The sequence below is a fragment of the Cetorhinus maximus genome, chromosome 21 (assembly GCF_964194155.1).
Source record: "Cetorhinus maximus chromosome 21, sCetMax3.hap1.1, whole genome shotgun sequence".
Classification (NCBI taxonomy): domain Eukaryota; kingdom Metazoa; phylum Chordata; class Chondrichthyes; order Lamniformes; family Cetorhinidae; genus Cetorhinus; species Cetorhinus maximus.
In genome coordinates, this window is record NC_135899.1 from 95,771,467 (window position 1) to 95,791,841 (window position 20,375).

Genomic DNA, 20,375 nt, shown 5'->3' on the forward strand with positions numbered 1-20,375 from the left:
TTTTAGTTCTGAGACTGCAGAATGAAACAGTAGGAAGCTGAATATGTGCTTAAAGAGACAACATGTGCTACACAAACAGCCTGTTACTTATCCCATTTTCTCAACAATTTCAACCTGATATTTACTGTGGGCTTTCAATTTCTTTCTCTCCCTAAAACTGTTATTACTCTTTGTATACCTAAAAAGAGAGTGCTCTTATGGCACCTAATATGCACAAAAAGAACACCAATTTGTGCTCCACCTAGCAGTTTGAATCTTTAGAATTCTCTACCCGCAGAGAGTTATGATGCTTTATTGTTGATTGTATTCATGGCTGAGAGAGATTTTTGGTGAGCAAACTGTAAAGTGGAATTGAAGCAGAATGTTGGCCATGATCATTTTGAACGACAGAGCAGGCAAAGGGTTATATGGGCTACTTTTATTATGTTCTTGTATTTATTTGCTTTGGCTAAGATTTCTTTTGTCTCTTTTCTCCCCCTTCTGTTGATTCTAAGCCTAATGCATTATCCTGGAATGATAGTGGACACAGCATCTGCTACTAGGGTCTCTGTCAATGCCACTAAGTGCCCATTTAAAATAATTGTCATGAATTTCTGATTATGTTGCAGTTAGAGGAAAGTGCTTATTTTAACTTGTAATGTGTGTCCTACCAGGGTCCTGGAGTTTTTCGTGTAAGTAACCAGCCCCATATTGCTAGCCCTGTGAAATGTCATGTAAAAATTCCTAGTTAAATGGTACAGTGTTTGCAGCTAAGCATAAAGTCTTGTTTTCCTTTTTGCTATCAATTCAAATTAATCTTTTTTTATCTCCAGCTGGGATACCAGATCTAACAACACATCTAAGCCAAGCCATTCCGTTGATGCGCACACAGCAGAAGTGAACTGTCTTTCCTTCAATCCTTATAGTGAATTTATCTTGGCAACTGGTTCAGCTGATAAGGTAAGACATTTGTGAGCTTCTGCTTGCTTTTTTTTCTGTTTGTTTTAGAATGTTAAGTTTACATTGGTAATGTGAAGACACATTTTATATATTTTTTAACTGGATTTATGCACAACTCTTTGAACATCCTACCAATTCAACTTTTAAATCAATCTATTAATTACCAGTTGTGTACTTCATTTTTTTGCTGCTGTCTTCATATTGCTATCTTTACAATGGTAAGTACCAAGCTGTTTATTGGTCAGATTGGGAGAAATTGAGCATAAGTTTCCAAAAATGGTGATGTATATTTAGAGGTACCGAGCAAAGCTAGAATACTTGAGGGGTATTTTCTGTTGATGCTCACTAAGGAAGTGAAAGCTGACAAAATAACAAATGATGATGAAATGGTAGAGGTAATGGATGTGGTGAAAATTGATGTACTGAAAAGGGTGGCTACGCATAGGATGGAGAAGTTGCCTGATCCAGATGGCTTGCATCCCAGGATGCAAATAGAAGTGGCAGTGGAGACAATGGAAGGGCTTGCCATAATCATCCAAACTTTCCGAGATATGGGAGAGGTTCCAGTGGATTGGCGAGTGATAAGCGTCACGCCCTTATTCAAAAAAAAATGTAGGGGTGAATTTTTCCTATGGCGGGCAGGCTGTTTGGGAGTGGGTGCGGACAGGCGCATAGCCAATTGCCACCCGCGTTCGGCTGCGCGTCGCCATTTTATGCAGGCGGGTCAATTAAGGCCCGCCCAGCACAACACGTGGCCGGTCGTGCTCAGCGCTACCTGTGGGGGAGGAGGGATAGTCGGGGCCTGCGCTCTGCACAAGCGTGCAAAAGAGCACAGAAATCTTCGAGGCACAGAGCTGCCTTGGAGATTAAATAGATAATAAAACTTTTTCATTATATAAAGTATAAATTATTTAAACATGCCCCCTCAGTGAGCTGGGACATATTTGTGAAGTGTGGAAAATTTTATTTTATAAAGCCTTCAGGAACCCTTTTCAGGAAACCTCATCCCGCCCTTGGATGTGGTTTCCTGGAAAACGCGAAAGCCGCTTGGACTCTTCGCTTACCCGCCAACTTTAAGGTTGGACGGGCAGCGTTGTTAACAAGCTAAATTACTTTTTTAATGGACTTAATAGGCAGTTGACAGTTCGGGCGCCCAGCTGCCTCCGGCACGCGCCTGCAGAACGAAATATGGAAATGATGTGCGATGACGTTGGGAAGCACGCCTGACATCATTGCGCGTCATTTTACGCATTGGCATGTCAGCCCCGCCCCCACATGCTGATGGCAATATTCTGCCCGTAAGGACGTTTCCTAATAACTACAAGCTGTGTCAGTTTAACATCAGTGGTGGATAAGATTTTAGAACTAATAATCAGGAACAAAATTAACAGGCATTTGACGAGGGTTTGGTTTAATTAAGGAGAGCCAATGCAGATTTGTATAAGATAGATCATGCTTGACTAATCTAATTGATTTTTTTTGACGAAGTAACAGAGAAGGCTGATGAGGGGAAATGTACATGTTGTCTACACAGATTTTAGAAAAGTATTTGACAAGATACCACATAAAAGGTTGATTAATCAAATTGAGGCTTATGGAATAGGAGGGCCAGTGTTAGTTTGGATTTTTAAAAATTGGCTTAAGGATGGAAAACAGCAAGTCGTGTTAAATGATGGAATTTAATGCAGAGAAGTGAGGTGATGCATTTTGGTGGAAGGGATAGGGAGAGGCAAAAATACTTAATGACATAATTCTAAAGAGTGCGCAGGAACAGAGGGACCTGGGGTGCACGTGAATCTATCTTTTGAAGATGACAAGACATGTTGAGAGCAGTGAGCAAAGTATAATGGGATCTTGGGCTTCATAAATAGTGGTATTGAATACAAAAGCAGGGAAGTTATGTTGAGCCTGTTTAAAGCCCTGGTTAGGCCATAGCTAGACTATTATGTTAAGCTCTGGCCACCACGCTTTTAAGAAGGATATAAGTGTCCTTGAGAGGGTGTAGTGGAGATTTAACCAGAATGGTTCCAGGGATGAGGGATTTTAGCTACAAGGTTAGATTGGGGAAGCTAGGGTTTTTCTTGGAGCACAGGAGATTGAGAGATTTTATAGAAGTGTACAAGATAATGACAGGTTTAAAGTGAACAAAGTAAAGATGTTCCATTAGCTGATGATACAAGGACTAGGAGACGGATTTAAGGTTTTGAACAAGAGATGTGGGGTGATGAGGAAGTACTTTGTTACAGCGATATTGATGACCAGGAACCTGCTGCTTACGAACCTGGCTGGAGGGAGATGATAAGTAATTTCAAAAGGAAATTGGGTAACTACTTGAAAATAAAGTTGCAGGGCTACGGGAATAGAGGAGGGGAATGGGACTTAGTGGATTGCTCAACAAGAGAGCTGGAATGGACTCGATGGGCTGCCTCATGTGCCATTATGACTCTATGGGCTGTATTTTCATGCCTTTGTGTTGGAACAGAGCAGGTGAGATTTAACAATGGAAGGTGGAACCCAATCCCAAATTCCTGCCCCCATTTCTGGTATGTGGGATTTTTAAGGGTGCAGTGTAAGGATAGTGAGTTTGCCCATAGCACACTCCACCTTGCCTACTCCATTGCATATGTGGGCATTTTAGACCCCCCATTTTTTTAATGGAGTTTGGTCCCTCTTGGAGCTGTGGAGACATGGTTTATGGCACCTCCAAAGGAGTTGTGAACCAGGGCCTAGCCTGGAGTGTGGAACCTTTTTGACTGGTAAGTTCAAACAGTGTTGACAACTTCATGTCATAATGTAATGCTGTATGATGAGTTAACTATGTTTTTAATAGTGATTAATGACTCTTTTGTTTAGAAAAGGTAAGTGGCCATTAAATTGACCAACACACCCCCCCCCCCCCCCCCCCCCACCCCGTACTTGGATATCCTTTACCTTGTTTTGTGAATCCTTTTCTCCAGTTGCTGATTGCTAAAAATGGACTTTTATTTTTTCCAGACTGTAGCATTGTGGGATTTAAGAAACCTGAAACTGAAGTTACATTCCTTTGAATCACACAAGGATGAGATCTTCCAGGTACAACTGTTACCCTTTCCTCCCACACCCAAAACTGCAAAACACATTGCATAATAATCGCTGTGATTGTGGGCTACAGACATTGTGATTTAGACAACTCTCCTTTACCTTTGGGCCTGCTGGGATCAAAATTGCCACCTTGTCTTGCTCTGTAATTGGTACATCCTGAAAGATTAAATTTGGCACATCTGAATCTTGCTGCTGGATGTGCAATGGTGTTAAATGGCAGTGTTGCACAGTGTCCATGTAATGTGTAAAATTAAAATTCACATTGATGCACTTAAAGGTGATCTAATGACTGAGATTAAAGGCAATTGGGGCCCTATATATAACAAGTGCTGAACCAAACCCTGATGGCATTCACCTTGATGAATGTCAAATCTGTATTGAAAAGGTGCAGTGATTTAAAATTTGAGTTGATCCTTCTTGAAACGTTTGTTAAAAGTAGCGCCTTTTAATTAGGTATAGTATTAAGAGTTAAAAATGCAGTGAGATTTTCAAAATAGATTGCATGTAAGTTTGTCTTCAATATAAGTTTACATGTACGAAAACCTATAGCTTTTTTTTTGGAGGATTGTCTAGCAAATCAGTTGCAAGATCAGTGGTGATGCTACACTCATGCTAGAGCTTTGAAGCACTAGTTGGTAGGAGTGTGGAGAATTAAGTAAGGGATTGATTGGTCAGAACGAAGAAATATTCTGCTTGGAGTTATAGTAAGAGAGAAATAAAACTCATTGAGGTGTTAGCTTTATTCTACTAAATGACCTCACTGTAGAGGGAACTAGGCAAAATTCAGGAATGTGACTTGCCCTTATTGCACCTGGTTGTATGTTGAAAAGCTATTCAATGCAGCAAGACTGCAGAGTATTTGTAACTGGTGCTAAGATATGTTGGGGCAGATTTTCTACTTGGAGCGAAATGGACAAGAAGTCAGCAGTGTTGAACATGGCAGTCAGGAGGCCTGAATAGTTTTCAGGTTCAGACCTCCGTGTTTTTCCTTCAAGCTGCGGCCATGAAATGGGCACTCAGCTCCAACTCGTCTGCTTCATGTGGTGGATTATCAGCCGGCTGTAGCACGCAGCCAGCCGGCAGGTAACGTCTCTAGCGGGATGGAGGTGAGTGAGAACGGGCCAAAAGATTTTAGTCTATAAATTCAGGATCTTCGTACAGTTGGTGTTTTTTATATTTCACAAGCACACAGCAGATCCACTTGAGGTAAGGCTGAAAGAAAATATATTTTTTTCTCTTTAATTTTGAATTATTACATCTTTTTTAAATAAGCTTTCTGTCTTTTTTCTTGTGGGCTCATTTTGTTGCAGATCATGATTTATTTTTTAAAAATTGTTGCAAAAATTATATTTTGTGACCACACTAGCTTTATGTTAATCATCATAATTTGTATGTGTCCTTGTATTTGGTACACTTTGTAAATCTACAAGGATAGGTAAGACTGGAAAAATGGGCATAATCTTTTAAAGGTTTAGTCCATTTTCCGTGGGTTCTCAGGATGCGGTGTAGATTAAATTGATTTATATTCGACAGTTGGTCACCTAACCGACATTGAATAGGAAATAAAATGTTCATTGGAGAGAATTGCTTCTTGGGCCAGTTGTCATTACAGGTTCCACAAAGAAAGACTTGCATTTATATAGCGCTTGTGCTTTATATATGACCATCAGACATCTCAAAGAGCTTTACAACCAATGAAGTACTTTTTGAAGTGAAGTCACTTTTGTAATTAAGGAAACATGGCAACTAATTTGCGCTCAGCAAACTCCCACAAAGCAGCACTTGAGTGTCAGCCTTGATTTTTGTGCGCTAGCCCAGGAGTGTAACTTGAACCTGGAACCGTATGATTCAGATGCAAGTGTACTGCTGACTGAGCTGACACTCGGCATACAGTGACTGACTTTCTTTTTGATTTTGATTTCATCTGTGTAATTTTGATATCGTTATTGTGTGACCCGTCTTTTACTTTTTAATACCTTGAAAAATTCCTAAATTGTTGTACCATTCTAGGGAAATCTTGTTGGACATTTTCTGTTTTTAATTATTGTTTAAATGAAAAATGCCAAGACTCCATGCCCCATTGATGTGGCCATAGGCAAAAATGATTCATCCAGAAGGTTTCCCCTCCAATGCTCCAAGGGGCCTAATGGATTTGGCCCTCAGATTTGTACATGTACCCATGCCTCTGTGGGCACCTCCTGGGTTGAGGTACACTTGCTGTCCCTAACCTGCTTAGCAGCACTCACCTCTCCTGACAGGTGCCGCAGCTCTAGGGCTGCTGGTCCTTTGAACCAGCAGCATTGAGAGCCCCTCCCACTCTGCCTGTTACCCTTTTAATGGGATGTCGGAGGCTACCTCTGGGAATATCGCTGCTGGCAAGTGCAGGCTGCGGACACCCATTTGGTCATGACATTGGGTTCCGGAGCCTTTGGGAAAATTCAGCCCACTGTTTTAGTTTGTTGACCTTTTATCAGATCTGACAAAAGGCCATGGACCTGAACTGTTAGTTTTGTTTCTCTTAACAGAAGCTCAGCTGACCTGCTGAGTATTTCCAGTATTTTCTGTTGTTTCAGGTGTCCAGCATCCAGAGCATTTTACTTTTGTAAACAATACAAGAGTCAAGGTTTTCAACTATCCACCTGTATGACCTTGAAATGAAAGCCCTATGGGCTAAATCTATTTATGTCAGATGTAATGATGGCTTTTGAAGTAATGTCTCAGTAGAAGTTCCGAAAGGTTTTGATTTTGTGTAAGTCTGAATTCTCCTCTACATTCAGTTCGATTATAAATGAAGCACTGGTATGTAATGTGAAAACTTTAGTGACCAACACAAAAGGGGATGTGAGGAAGAATTTTTTCACCCAGAGGGTGGTGGGAATCTGGAACTCTCTGCCTGAAAGGGCGGTAGAGGCAGAAACCCTCATAACATTTAAGAAGTATTTGGATGTGCACTTGCGATGCCATGGCATACAAGGCTATGGGCCTAATGCTGGAAAATGGGATTAGAATAGTTAGGTACTTGTTTGACCGGTGCAGACTCGATGGGCCGAAGGGCCTTTTTCTGTGCTGTAGATCTCTAACAATCTTTGATGAACCTTCCCTTTCTCCCCACCCCACCAATTCCACAAAAAGTTGATCTTTTGAGTTTCATGAGAATGGGGTAATTTTTCTCTTGCAAAATTGTATCCATATAAGGCATCTGTTAATACCAACAGGTTCAATGGTCTCCTCATAATGAAACAATCCTGGCGTCAAGTGGAACAGATCGCAGACTGAATGTATGGGATCTGAGGTAGGAGTTCCCCTATCCTAATGCAATCACTGATTCCAGAGTTACAACTCTTATAATCTTGGGTTATAGGTTCATATCTTTGCTTTGCCCTAGTGGATATGCTATGGGTTTTATAGCTATTTTAGGATGGCAAAGTACTATGCACGAGAGCTCTAATCAACAGGAGGGACGGATAAGGCTAATAGACAGAAAATTGAAGCTCTCTGAAAGTGCAACTTTTTTCCAACTGGGCTTGTCAGGGCTGTTGGCAAAAATCTCAGTTCTCTGTTCCCTTTGCTGAAAATAACTAGGAGAATTGAAGACAATCCCTTATAATGAATATAGTAATGACTTGAGAGAGTGGAGAATGGGCACAAGCATTTCAGGTGTGGCTGTTCTGAAGGGATAAAGGCATCCTGTGTTGTAAAGGTCCTAATTTAAATGAGTTTGGGTAACCTCAATAAACAGTGCTGAGCATGGCCCAATTGCACAAAACCTGCAAACTGGCAAACTCCTGCAATTGCTGGCTTTGCTCCAGAGATCATATGGTTGCTAATGTTGGATGGGAGTTGTCTGTTATTAAAGTTTAAAATGAACATTTTTCCTTTGTCAATTTTAAAGCTAAGTCCTTCACTATCGCTAGGTCAAAATCCTGGGATTCCCTTCCTAACAGCAGTGTAGGTGTACCTACACAACTGACTGCAGCGACTCGCCACCGCCTTCTCGAGGGAAATTAGGGATGGGCAATAAATGCTGGCCGAGCCCCTGATGCCCATGTCCCATAACATAAGGACATAAGAAATAGGAGCAGGAAGAGGCCATTTGGCCTCTCGAGCTTGCCCTGCTATTCAATAAGGTCATGGCTGATCTGTCCCAGGCCTCAACTCCTCTTTCGTGCCAGCTCCTCATAGCCCTTAACTTTCCCCATATTTCAAAAATCTGTCTACCTCTTTAAATACTTTCAGTGATCTAGCCTCCACAGCTCTGGGGTAGGGAATTCCAGACATTCACTACCCTCTGAAAGAAGAAATTCAATCGCATCTCAATTTTAAATGAGCGTCCCTTTATTCCGTAACTGTCCCCTAGCTTGAGATTCCCCCACTATTGGAAACATCTTCTCAATATCTACCCTGTCAAGCCCCCTCAAAACCTTGAACGTTTCAATAAGGTCACCCCTCATTCTTCTAAACTCCAATAAGTAAAGGCCTAACCTGTTTAGTCGTTCTTGATAAGTCAGCCTCTTCATTCCAGGAATCAGCCTAGTGAATTTCCTTTGAACTACTGCCAGTATATCCTTCCTTAAATACAGGGACCAAAGCTGCATACAGTACTCCAGGTGCAGTCTCACCAACACCCTGTACAGTTGTAACAAGACTTCCCTATTTTTAAACTCCAATCCCCTAGCAATACAGGCCAAAATTCCATTTGCCTTCTTAATTACTTGCTGCGCCTGCATGCTAACTTTGTGTTTCATGCACAAGAACACCCAGATCCCTCTGTGCTGCACTTTTTTGGAGCCTCTCTCCATTTAAATAATAGTCTGCCTTTGATTCTTCCTACCAAAGTGCATGACCTCACACTTTCCTACATTAAACTCCATCTGCCAAGTTTTTGCCCACTCGCTCAACCTATCTATATCCCCTTGTAGATTCCTTATGTCCTCATCACAACATGCCTTCTCACCTATTTTTTTTATCGTCAGCCAATTTGGATACATTACACTCTGCCCCCTCCTCCAAGTCAATTAATATAGATAATAAATAGTTGAGACCCTAGGACTGATCCTTGTGGCATTCCACTAGTTACGTCTTTCCAACCTGAAAAAGATCCATTAATCCTGACACTGTCTTCTCTGTGTTAACCAATCCTCAATCCGTGCTCATACATTACTCCCAATACCGTGAGCTCCTATCTTGTGCAATAACCTTTTATTGGCACCTTATCGAATGCCTTTGGGAAATCCAAATATGCTACATCTACCGGTTCCCCTTTTATCAGCTCTGCTTGTTATACCCTCAAAGAACTATAGCAAATTTGTCGAACATGATTTCTCAAATTAGTATATTTTTAAAAAAAAATCTTGAACTGGTTTGTAGTTTTAAGAAGTTATTAGACTATCCTTACCAAATCCTTACTTTTAGGTATGTTAATTTTGGTGCCTATTATCTCCAAGTGCTGTTTTAATTAATTTTCATTTCAAAGTAGCACTACTCTGGTCCAGTCTACAAAGTGGACTGTCCTGGTAGACCCATTGTTTCAACCTGTTCATGACCCACTGAACTTATTTCTTCTGCTTTAGCTCTATTTTTTCTCGATTTCCCCAGCCTCTCCCCACCTACATCTGATTCTTCTGACACCATCATCATTTCAACAAGTTCAAGTTTCCCAGCCCTAACTGCCTTCTCTTCACTATAGACAGTCAATCTCTACACCTCCATCCCCCACCAGAACAGTCTGTGGGCTCTCTGCTCCTTCCTTGAATGGAGGCCCAAACACTGCCCATTGCCCAGAATTTTTTTTATATTTAATGATCTGTTCATTTTTTTTATCCTTTTTTCCCAAACCCACCCTCCCCCCCACAGGGCCACCTGTCACTTGTTTTTGTGTTTTGCTTTCACCAGTGCTGAGCCTTGTTCTGCTATTAACACCTTCTGCTACTTTACCTTCATGCCAATCTAGCACCTTCTTTACTCTTCACCACTACCATTAACACGCCCTTTGTCTTGTGTCTATTACATCTTTGCCAATCTCTCCTTAGCTGTCACCTATCCCTGACCTTCTATCTCGTTCCACCTGCTCCACCCCCTCTTAAACAGCATAAATCCATCATATTTCTACTTTAGCTCTGAAAAAGAGTCATACAGATTCAAAACGTTTTAACTGTTTCTCTCTTCAAAGATGCTGCCAGACCTGCGGAGTTTTTCCAGAGCTTTCCGTTTTTGTTTCAGCTTTCTAGCATCCACAGTATTTTGCTTTTATTATGATGGCAGTGGTCTGTGTTGGGGATGATTAGAGATAGGAGAAGAAGCCCTGCATCTGGTTGTGCTTTTGTCAGCCACTGTTAGGACAGTTGACTCTATACTGCTCACTGCTTTCAAGATTTTGCCTCCTTCTATGGTATGTGCTGTTGGTTGCAGGTGGACTGTATATCTGCTACCATCAGCACACCAACATCGTGAAAACCTTTTGGTTCCATGTGTACTTTTTCCCCAGTATGAATATTTGTAATGGATTCTTATTTTCTTTTCTAGCAAAATTGGAGAGGAACAGTCACCTGAAGATGCAGAAGATGGTCCTCCAGAGCTGTTGGTAAGCGATTACATTTCCAATACACAATTTTTTTTCCCCACTTCTGATTTTCCTTAGACAGTGATTTGTTCTAGAATTCACTTCCACAGGTAGGCGCAGCCATTTGAAGCCTTCTCCCAAAGGACTTATTTATGTGAAAGTCTAGATAGTGTGGCTATCTTGAATTTGGGAGGCATCACAGCTGAGCTCAGTTCTGTTCTTCAGTGCGCTTAATAATATGTTTCAATGGATAGCTATTGTGGCAATTTTCCTTTCCCTTGTTGCAGGTTGTCAACACTTGAACCTTCTTCCTCACTGGGATCAGCTAACTTAGTGCAGACTGGACGACCTAGACTTAAACCTTCCCTGTCTACCAATGTGCCCATTGCCTTCAGAATTGCATTCAGAACTCTGATCCCTCGTGAGCCTACAGACAGCTGCCAGAAGACAGATTTGTCCCAAATCTCTCTCTTCTGGCAACTCCAGTATGTCTGATTACCAGCAGAATGCACAAAACAGAACACCTAGGCCAGAATCTTCTGGTGGGCGGGCTCCGCACGCCGACACATAAAATGATGCGCGGTGACGTCGGGCATGCGTCCCGACGTCACTGCATGTCATTCCGATCTTCAGTTTGGTGGGCGCACACCAGAGTCGGCTGTGCGCCCGCCGAACTGCCAAAGGCCTGTTAAGGCCATTAATAATCTAATTGAACTAATTGTCAGGGCTGCCCATCCAACCTTTAAGGTTGGCGGGCAGGCGAAGAGCCCAGGCGGCCTTCGTATATTTCATGGAACCTCAACCACGGGTGGGATGAGGTTTCATGAAGGGTTTATAAATTCAATAAAAGGTTTCAACAAAATTCATAAATATGTCCCAGCTCATGTGACAATGTCACATGAGGGGACGTGTCTGAATAATTTTTATTCTTTCAATTTTTGAGAATGAAATTAATGCAGCTCCGTGCCTCAGGGAGATTTCTGGAAGAGTGCAGGCCCCGAGTGCACTTCCGGGCAAGCAGCACCCTGGGTGGACCTCAATTGGCCCGCCCACGTAAAATGGTGGCACGCAGACAATTGCAGCCGACAATCAGCTGCGCTCCTGCCCGAGGGGGAGAAAATTCGCCCTGTAATTTCATGTGTACAAGGCTCATTTTAATTTTGTTGAAATGAATCGTGAAGAATTTAAATAATTGACTTTAACTCAAAAATTTGAGCGCATTCTATTATATGAAGTTCTGGAACATACTTCATTTAGGGCTTGAAGTTTTAGTGTTAACTCTGTGTGTAAAGGCAAATTGAATAATTTCATACAATCAAAGAATGGTGTTAGCACAGGAGGCCATTTGGCCTGTCGCGTCTGTGCTGGTGGCTGAAGACAGCCCCACCTCTGGTGCCCCCTCGTGAATTCCATACAAAAATGTTTCCTTACTATGCTCAAGAGTATTGTTCCTAGGATTATTTAGCTTGGTACAATACGTTACAGGGCAAAAAAGTCAAATCATATGTAGGCAGTTTCACCCAGCGTTCTACAACTCAAAATTCATTCTCTTTCACTTGAGTAAAACTCAGTGAAAAGAACTAGCTCCAAAATTGTATCTTGAGCCAGAATTTTGACCTTGCCGGGCAGGCACAGGAGCGGTCGCAAAGCCGACCACCACCTGTGATCAGGCCCAGACATCGATTTCACACTGGCTGGCCAATTAGCAGCCAGCCAGCGCAAAACGCACGCTGCAGCGTTGCCGGGATGGGGGAGGGCGGGCGCGGAAGTTCGTGCATGCGCTCAAGTACACGCGTTGAAAGCTCCGTGAGGCACAGAGCTGCTTCAGGGAGCTGAAGATTGCTAACTTTTTTATTTTTAATGTTATAAATGTTAAAAACATGTCCCCCTCATGTGACGCTGTCGGATATTATGAATTTTTAAAATTTTTATTTAATTTTTAATTGCTGTTGGAAACCTCATCCCGTCTGTGGATGAGGTTTCCTAAAAAATCCAAATGGCCTTTTTGCCTGCTTGCCAACCTTAAGGTTGGACGGGCAGTGAAAACTTTCATTCGATTAGAACTTTAATGACCTTAATAGGCCTGCCAACTTCCATTCATGCCCGCCGACTGAAATATCACGCAAATGCACAATGACGTCGGGGTGCCTGCCCGCTCAGCGCAGATTTCTGCCCTTGGTATATTTTATAGTTCAAATGCACAAAGCATGAAAATACCACTTTTTATTGTACCTTGTTAAAATTTGAGTGGTGGGAGGACAAAAAGCAGCTACAGTGTAGTTGCAGTCAGTCCCATTCCCCTGCTCAATCCCTGCAGTAAAAGGAAATTAAAGTATTTGAAAAATTAAGACAGTGTGGCAAGCTTTTAGATGTACTAATTTAGATTGGTAAAGCAGAGGCAAAATAAGCTTGTTTTGTTTTTCAGTTTATTCATGGTGGTCACACGGCTAAGATTTCAGATTTTTCTTGGAACCCAAATGAACCATGGGTAATTTGCTCTGTATCTGAAGACAATATCATGCAAGTGTGGCAGATGGTGAGTTTTGACACATTGCTGCATTATCTATAACATTTTCCCTCTTCCTTTGTCAAGTGAAAATGCCTCAGTGATGTAAATAAACACAAATCGAGCATTCAGTGTTTAGGAAGTGCGGTGAATGGACTTCAAATGCCTGGTTATATTGCACCTGCTCAAGATACGGTGAAATTATTGATATATATAATCCAAATCGGAAAGCAGAGCTTTAGTTTTCACACGTATGCTGATGACATCCAGCCCCATCTCACCACTACTTCTCTTGACTCTTGCAGTGTTGCTAAATTATCAGACTGCTTATATCTACGTCTTGTACTGGATGAGCAGACATTTCCTTCTGTTAAATATTGGGAAGATTGAAGCCATTGCTTTCAAACCCTGCTTGAAACTCTCTTCCCATGCTACCAGCTCTCCTTGGCAACAACCTGAGACTAAACCAAGCTGTTTGTAACCATGGTGCCATGTTTAATCCCAAAATGAGCTTCCAGCCACATATTGGGCCATCATCTCCATACGTTTGCCTTGTCTAAGCTTATCTACTGAAACATTTGTTTCATGCCTTTGTTACTGCTAGACTCGCTATTCCAATGTACTCCTGGCTAGCCTCCCATATTGTACCCACCATAAACTTGAGAGATCCAAAACTCCACTATCCAAGGCTTAACTTGCACCAAGTCTTGTTCACCTATCATTCCCTGTGCCCATGACCCACACTGGCTTTCAATCAATCAACCAACATCTTCATCTTAAAATTCTCATCTTTGTTTTCAAACCCCTCCATGGCTTTGACCCTCCCTATCTGTGTAATCTCTTCCAGCTGCACAACCCTCTGATACCTGAGCTCTTCAGGCCTCCTGAGCATCCCAGATTTTAATTGCTCCACCACAGGTGGCTGTGCTTTAAGCTGCCTAGGCCCTAAACTCTGGAATTCCCTCCCTACACCTCACCACCTCTCTACCTCGCTTTTCTCAGAGAACCATGGATGACCAGAGATATTCAGGTTACGATGAGAAGGAAAAGAGAGGCTTTTAGCAGTTACAAAGGAAGCAAATCAGTAGAGGCATTAGTGGCATACAGACAGTGCAGGGTGGAGTTTAAGAAAACAATTAGGAGAGCAAAGAGGGGATATGAGAAAGCTCTGACTGGTAAAAGTAGGGAAAATCCCAAGATATTCTATAAGTATATCAATGGGAAGAGGATAATCAGGGAAAGAGTAGGGCCCATAAGGGACCAAGGGGGCAATCTATGTGCGGAGCCAGAGGACATCGCTAGTGTGTTGAATGAATACTTCACGTCCATCTTCACCCTAGAGAATGAGGATGAAGGTATCGAACTCGGGAAGAGAGACTGCGAGGTTCTTGAGCAAATTGATATAGGGAGTAACAAGGTGTTGGAGGTGATGGCAGGCTTAAAAGTGGACAAATCTCCAGGTCCGGATGATTTGTGTCCCAGACTGCCGAGGGAGGCAAGGGAGGAGATCGCAGGGGCTCTGACCCAAATTTTTAATTCCTCTCTGGCCACAGGGGAGGTGCCAGAGGACTGGAGAACAGCTAATGTGGTTCCGCTATTTAAGAAGGGTTGTAGAGATAAGCCAGGGAACTACAGGCCAGTGAGTCTCACGTCAGTGGTAGCGAAACTATTGGAGAAATTTCTGAAGGAGTATCTATCTCCACTTGGAGAGGCAAGGTTTGATCAGGGATAGTCAGCATGGCTTTGTCAGAGGGAGGTCATGCCTAACAAATTTGAATGAATTTTTTGAGGAGGTGACCAGGTGTGTAGATGAGGGTAGTGCAGTTGATGTAGTTTATATGGATTTCAGCAAAGCCTTTGACAAGGTCCCACATGGGAGACTTATGAAGAAGGCAAAGGCACATGGGATACAGGGTAATTTGATAAGGTGGATTCAAAGTTGGCTTAGTTGTAGGAGGCAGAGGATGATGACAGAAGGATGCTTTAGTGACTGGAAGCCAGTGTCCAGTGGCGTACCACAGGGATCTGTGCTGGGTCCTCTATTATTTGTCATTTATATAAACGACATAGATGACTATGTAGGAGGTAGGATTCGTAAGTTTGCAGATGACACAAAGATTGTCCGGGTGGTTAACAGTGAGGTTGAGTGTCTTGGGCTACAGGAAGATATAGATGGGGTGGTCAAATGGGTGGATAAGTGGCAGATGGAATTTAACCCTGAGAAGTGTGAGGTGATACACTTTGGAAGGAGTAATTTGACAAGGAAGTATTCAATAAACGGCATGGCACTAGGAATTTCTGAGGAACAAAGGGACCTTGGTGTGTGTGTCCATAGATCTCTGAAGGCGGAGGGGCATGTTAGTGGGGTGGTGAAAAAGGCATATGGGACACTTGCCTTTATCAATCGAGGCATAGATTACAAAAGTAGGGAGATCATGTTGGAGTTGTATAGAACCTCAGTGAGGCCACAGCTGGAGTACTGTGTGCAGTTCTGGTCACCACATTATAGGAAGGATGTGATTGCACTGGAGGGGGTGCAGAGGAGATTCACCAGGATGTTGCCTGGGATGAAACATTTGTGTTATGAAGAGAGGTTGGATAGACTTGGGTTGTTTTCGTTGGAGCAGAGAAGACTGAGGGGTGACCTGATCGAGGTGTACAAGATTATGAGGGGCATGGACAGGGTGGATAGGGAGCAGCTGTTCCCCTTAGTTGAAGGGTCAGTCACGAGAGGACATAAGTTCAAGGTGAGGGGCAGGAGGTTTAGGGGGGATGTGAGGAAAAATGTTTTTACCCAGAGGGTGGTGACGGTCTGGAATGCGCTGCCTGGGAGGGTGGTGGAGGAGGGTTGTCTCACTTCCTTTAAAAAGTACCTGGATGAGCACTTGGCATGTCATAACATTCAAGGCTATGGGCCAAGTGCTGGTAGATGGGATTAGGTAGGTAGGTCAGGTGTTTCTCACATGTCGGTGCAGACTCGAAGGGCTGATTCTGTGATTCTCCTGTAAGGCTTCTTAAAACCTACCTTTGATAAGCTTTTGGCCGTCTGAACTAATGTCTCCTGATGTGGCTCAGTGCCATTAATTTTAATTGACATAAAGTACTCTGTGTGAAGCACCTTGGTACATGTTATTCCCATAACTTTGTTGTATAGTGCTACAATCTAATACTGGCAAGCACAGTATTTGAATGTACAACAGTTGCAATGTGTTTGGCTGTACATATTTAAATTTGTAAGTTAAAAGCAAAATACTGCAGATGTTGTTAATCTGAAACAGAACATGCTGGGAAAACTCAGGTGTAGCAGCATCCGTGGAAAGAGAAACAGAGTTAATGTTTCAAGTCTGTATGACTTCTTCAGAGCTAAAGCTTTTAGCAGCGTACTACACCTGAGTTTTTCCAGCATTTTCTGTTTTTGTCAAAGTTTGTAAGTCTTGGATCTCTGTGATTCGTATAGACAGATACTGTTTTTAAAATTCCATTTGGTTGTAATTGAGACTTTTTAAAATTGGAACTTGGCTTATGCTTTGTGTACACCTGAATTGATAACAGGATGAAACACACTTTTAAACTGATTATTTGTTGCTGATTTTTGTATTTGTGTTTTTGATGCATAATAGAACATAAGAATTAAGAGCAGGAGGAGGCAATTCAGCCCCTCGAGCCTGCCCCGCCATTCATTACAATCATGGCTGAAGTCATTTTGGCCTCCACTCCAATTTCCTGCCCTCTCCCCATAACCTTTCAACCTATTACTAATTAAAAATCTGTCTATCTCCTCCTTAAATTTATTCAGCGTCCCGGCATCCACTGCACTCTGAGGTAGTGAATTCCACAGATTCACGACCCTTTGAGAAAAGTAATTCCTCCTCATCTCTGATTTAAATCTACCACCCCTTAGCCTAAAACTATGGCCTCTCGTTCTAGGATGCCCCAGAAGGGGAAATATCCGCTCCACATCTACTTTGTCTATCCCCTTTAGCATCTTTTATACCTCAATTAGATCTCCTCTCATCCTTCTAAACTCTAGCGAGTATAGGTCTAAACTGCTCAATCTCTCCTCATAAGACAAGCCCTGCACCTCTGGAATCAATCTAGTGAACTTCCTCTGAACCGCCTCCAGTGCAACCACATCCTTCCTCAAGTAAGGGGACCAAAACTGTGCACACTACTCCAGGTGCGGTCTCACCAATGCCGTGTACAGTTGCAACAACACTTCCCTTATTTTTAGACTCTATTCCTTTAGCAATAAATGCCAAAATTCCATTTGGCTTCTTTATTACCTGCTGTACCTGCATACTAGCTTTCAGCGATTCATGCAAGAATCATCGATTCATGCAACCCAGATCCCTCTGCACTGAAGCATTCTGAAGTTTCTCTCCATTTAAATAATAAGTCGCCTTTTTATTCTCCGACCAAAATGGATAACCTCACACTTATTCATGTTAAACTCCATCTGTCAAATTTTGGCCCATTCACCTAACCTGTCCATATCCATTTGTAAATTTCTTATTTCTTCATTGCAACTTACTTTCCCACCTATTTTGGTGTCATCTGCAAATTTAGCTATAGTACCTTCTATCCCTGAATCCAAGTCATCAATATAGATTGTAAATAGTTGGGGCCCAAGGACCGAACCCTGTGGCACCCCACTAGTTACAGCTTGCCATCCAGACAAAGACCCATTTATCCCCACTCTCTGCTTTCTGTTGGTTAGCCAATCCCCTCTCCAAGCTAATATATTGCCCCAACTCCGTGTGAACTTATCTTGTGTATTAATCTTTTGTGCGGCACCTTATCAAAGGCCTTCTGGAAGTCCAGATATACTACATCTACAGGATCCCCATTATCCACTTTGCTTGTCACATCTTCAAAGAACTCTAGCAAATTAGTCAAACACGATTTACTCTTCATAAAACCATGCTGACTCTGATGGATTGCATTTTGACTTTCCAAATGCCCCATTACTGCTTCCTTAATAATGGATTCCAACAATTTCCCAATGACGGACAAACTAAGTGGTCTATAGTTTCCTACTTTCTGCCTCTTCTTCCCCCCCCGCCCCCTTTTTTTGAATAACGGCATTATATTAGCAATTTTCCAATCCACTGGAACCTTTCCAGAATCCAGGAAATTTTGGAATATTATAGCCAATGCATCCACTATTTCCGCTGCCACTTCCTTTAAGACCCTGGGATGTAGGCCATCAGGTCCTGGGGACTTGCCACCCTTTAATCCCAATAGCTTGCTCAGTACTTTTTCTCTAGTGATTGTTCTAAGCTCCTCCTTCTCTATATCCTCTGCACTACCTGTTACTATAGGAGTGGTACTACTGTCCTCCACTGTGAAAACTGAGGCAAAATATTGATTAAGCGTCTGTCATTTCTGCATTCCCCACTATTAACTCCCCAGTCTCGTCCTCCAAGGGACCAACATTCACTTTAGCTACCCTCTTTCCTTTTGTATACTTGTAGAAGCTTTTGCTATCAGTTTTTACATTTTGCGCTAATTTTCTTTCATAATTTATCTTTGCTCTTTTTGTTATTTTTTTAGTAACCCTTTGTTGATCTTTAAAAGTTTCCCAACCTACCAGTCTGCCACTGATCTTTACAATTTGATATGCCTTAGTTTTTGCCTATGGTATCTTTAACTTCCTTGCTTAGCTATGGTTGCTTTTTCCCCCTCTTACCATCTTTCTTCCTCATTGGGATACATTTTACTTGGGAGGAATTGAATATCTCCTTAAATATTTGCCACTGTTCATCAACTGGGAAATAGTCAAAAGTTCAAGAATGATTCCACTTTTTGCTGCTAATGTATAAAACTGTCAAAATTTGTGTATTTTCCCATTACACAGTTATATTCCTATAGTCTGAATTGTAAAATTGCTTTACAAAAAGATGACTTATGTATAACATTGGGAGAATCATTCCATTCACATTTCCGTTTAAAATTTACATGTGTTCACTTTTTTGCTAGTTTTATGCACCTGGACTGGAAGATTTAGCCCAGTGCCTTGGTTGACTTCCTTCATGACTCCTCCCACACGTACCTCCGCCATGTGCAATTTAGATGTTGTTTATAGCACTTTTTATTGTAACCTTAGATGAAATTTGTTAACACAGCCCAGGAATCAAATGTGGCTTAGCACCACACTCTAGCAGTGCTGTTGTTTGTCAGGGCATTTAAAGGCCCTGTTACTATTTTGTTAATGCTTCAGTTCTTGAGGCAGAGTCGATTATGGGCCATCCAAAATGGCTTGTTCTTCCAACTTTTTTTTAAGCTTATGACATTTTTAATCAAGACTTTCTTAACTATTTTGTTTTTCCACTAGGCTGAAAATATTTACAATGATGAAGATCCTGAGGGAGCTCCTGATCCGGAAGGTCAAGGCTCATAGTCGGTTCTAGTTTTCAATTGTACTTTTTCTACACGGACATGAAATTCTGCTAATGCTGTTTTGGGAGAGCTGGTTGGTGTATAACCACCACCTCCAACTCCAGGAGTTTGGATAAAATGTATGTCCTCCAGTAAGGACTTAAAAATTTTTATGATTGCCTGTACCCCACAAACCCAGTGCCCCATTATGTGCCCATCACGGTAATGTGCTGACATGTCTACATTTCTACAAAAGCAAAATACTCCGGATGCTGGAAATCTGAAATAAAAACAAGAGTGCTGAAAATGATCAGCAGGACAAACAGCATCTGGACAGAAAAAGAGTTAACATTTCAGGTCTCTCTGTGACTTTTCATCAGCATGGTTCTGATCATTTCTCACAGACCTGAAGCATTAACTATGTTTTTCACTCCACAAATGCTGCTTGACATGCTGAGTATTTTGAGCATTTTCTGTTTTTTGCCTGCATTTCTATTTTGCTAATAGGAAGTAAAGCAGCTTGTTGTCCTGTTGTGTACCATACATATTTAAAGGCTTACCCCCTGACTATCTGGATGCTGCAGTCTGTTGTGCTCACTGTTTATTTTGAGATACAAGTCAGTTAAACCAATTGAATATTCTCTATGAGAGGGTCTTACTAAATAAAAAGTGCATCAGTCCCAATAAAATAGATGTTTTTCTACATAAAATGTTAAATGTGGATTTCTTTATCTGTCTTTTATTAAATTGCTTTGATGTAGTGGTTCATCATAAATAAAGTTACTGCGGTAAAATGGGATTTGAACTTTACATGGGTTGATGAGTAAAATGTTCTGACTGCCTTTGGAGGGGAAAAAATGTCTGGTGTGAAATCCCACAACAAAAATTTGTCTTTTGTTTTTCACTGTACAG

At 41.9% G+C, this 20,375-nt stretch overlaps 1 protein-coding gene across 4 annotated transcripts in view; it reads left to right on the forward strand.

Moving 5' to 3' along the window:
- The window catches only part of LOC144696153 (histone-binding protein RBBP4), a 54,415-nt gene extending 34,142 nt beyond the window's left edge, over positions 1-20,273 (forward strand). For all 4 annotated transcript variants that reach the window (XM_078567502.1, XM_078567503.1, XM_078567504.1 and 1 more), the window contains 6 exons: positions 813-939; positions 3,934-4,011; positions 7,236-7,312; positions 10,543-10,600; positions 13,005-13,115; positions 19,420-20,273. In XM_078567502.1, the coding sequence (XP_078423628.1) occupies positions 813-939; positions 3,934-4,011; positions 7,236-7,312; positions 10,543-10,600; positions 13,005-13,115; positions 19,420-19,485 (517 nt within the window). In that variant the 3' untranslated portion in view covers positions 19,486-20,273. The remainder of the gene's footprint in view (positions 1-812; positions 940-3,933; positions 4,012-7,235; positions 7,313-10,542; positions 10,601-13,004; positions 13,116-19,419) is intronic.
- Positions 20,274-20,375: the final 102 nt, after the last annotated feature.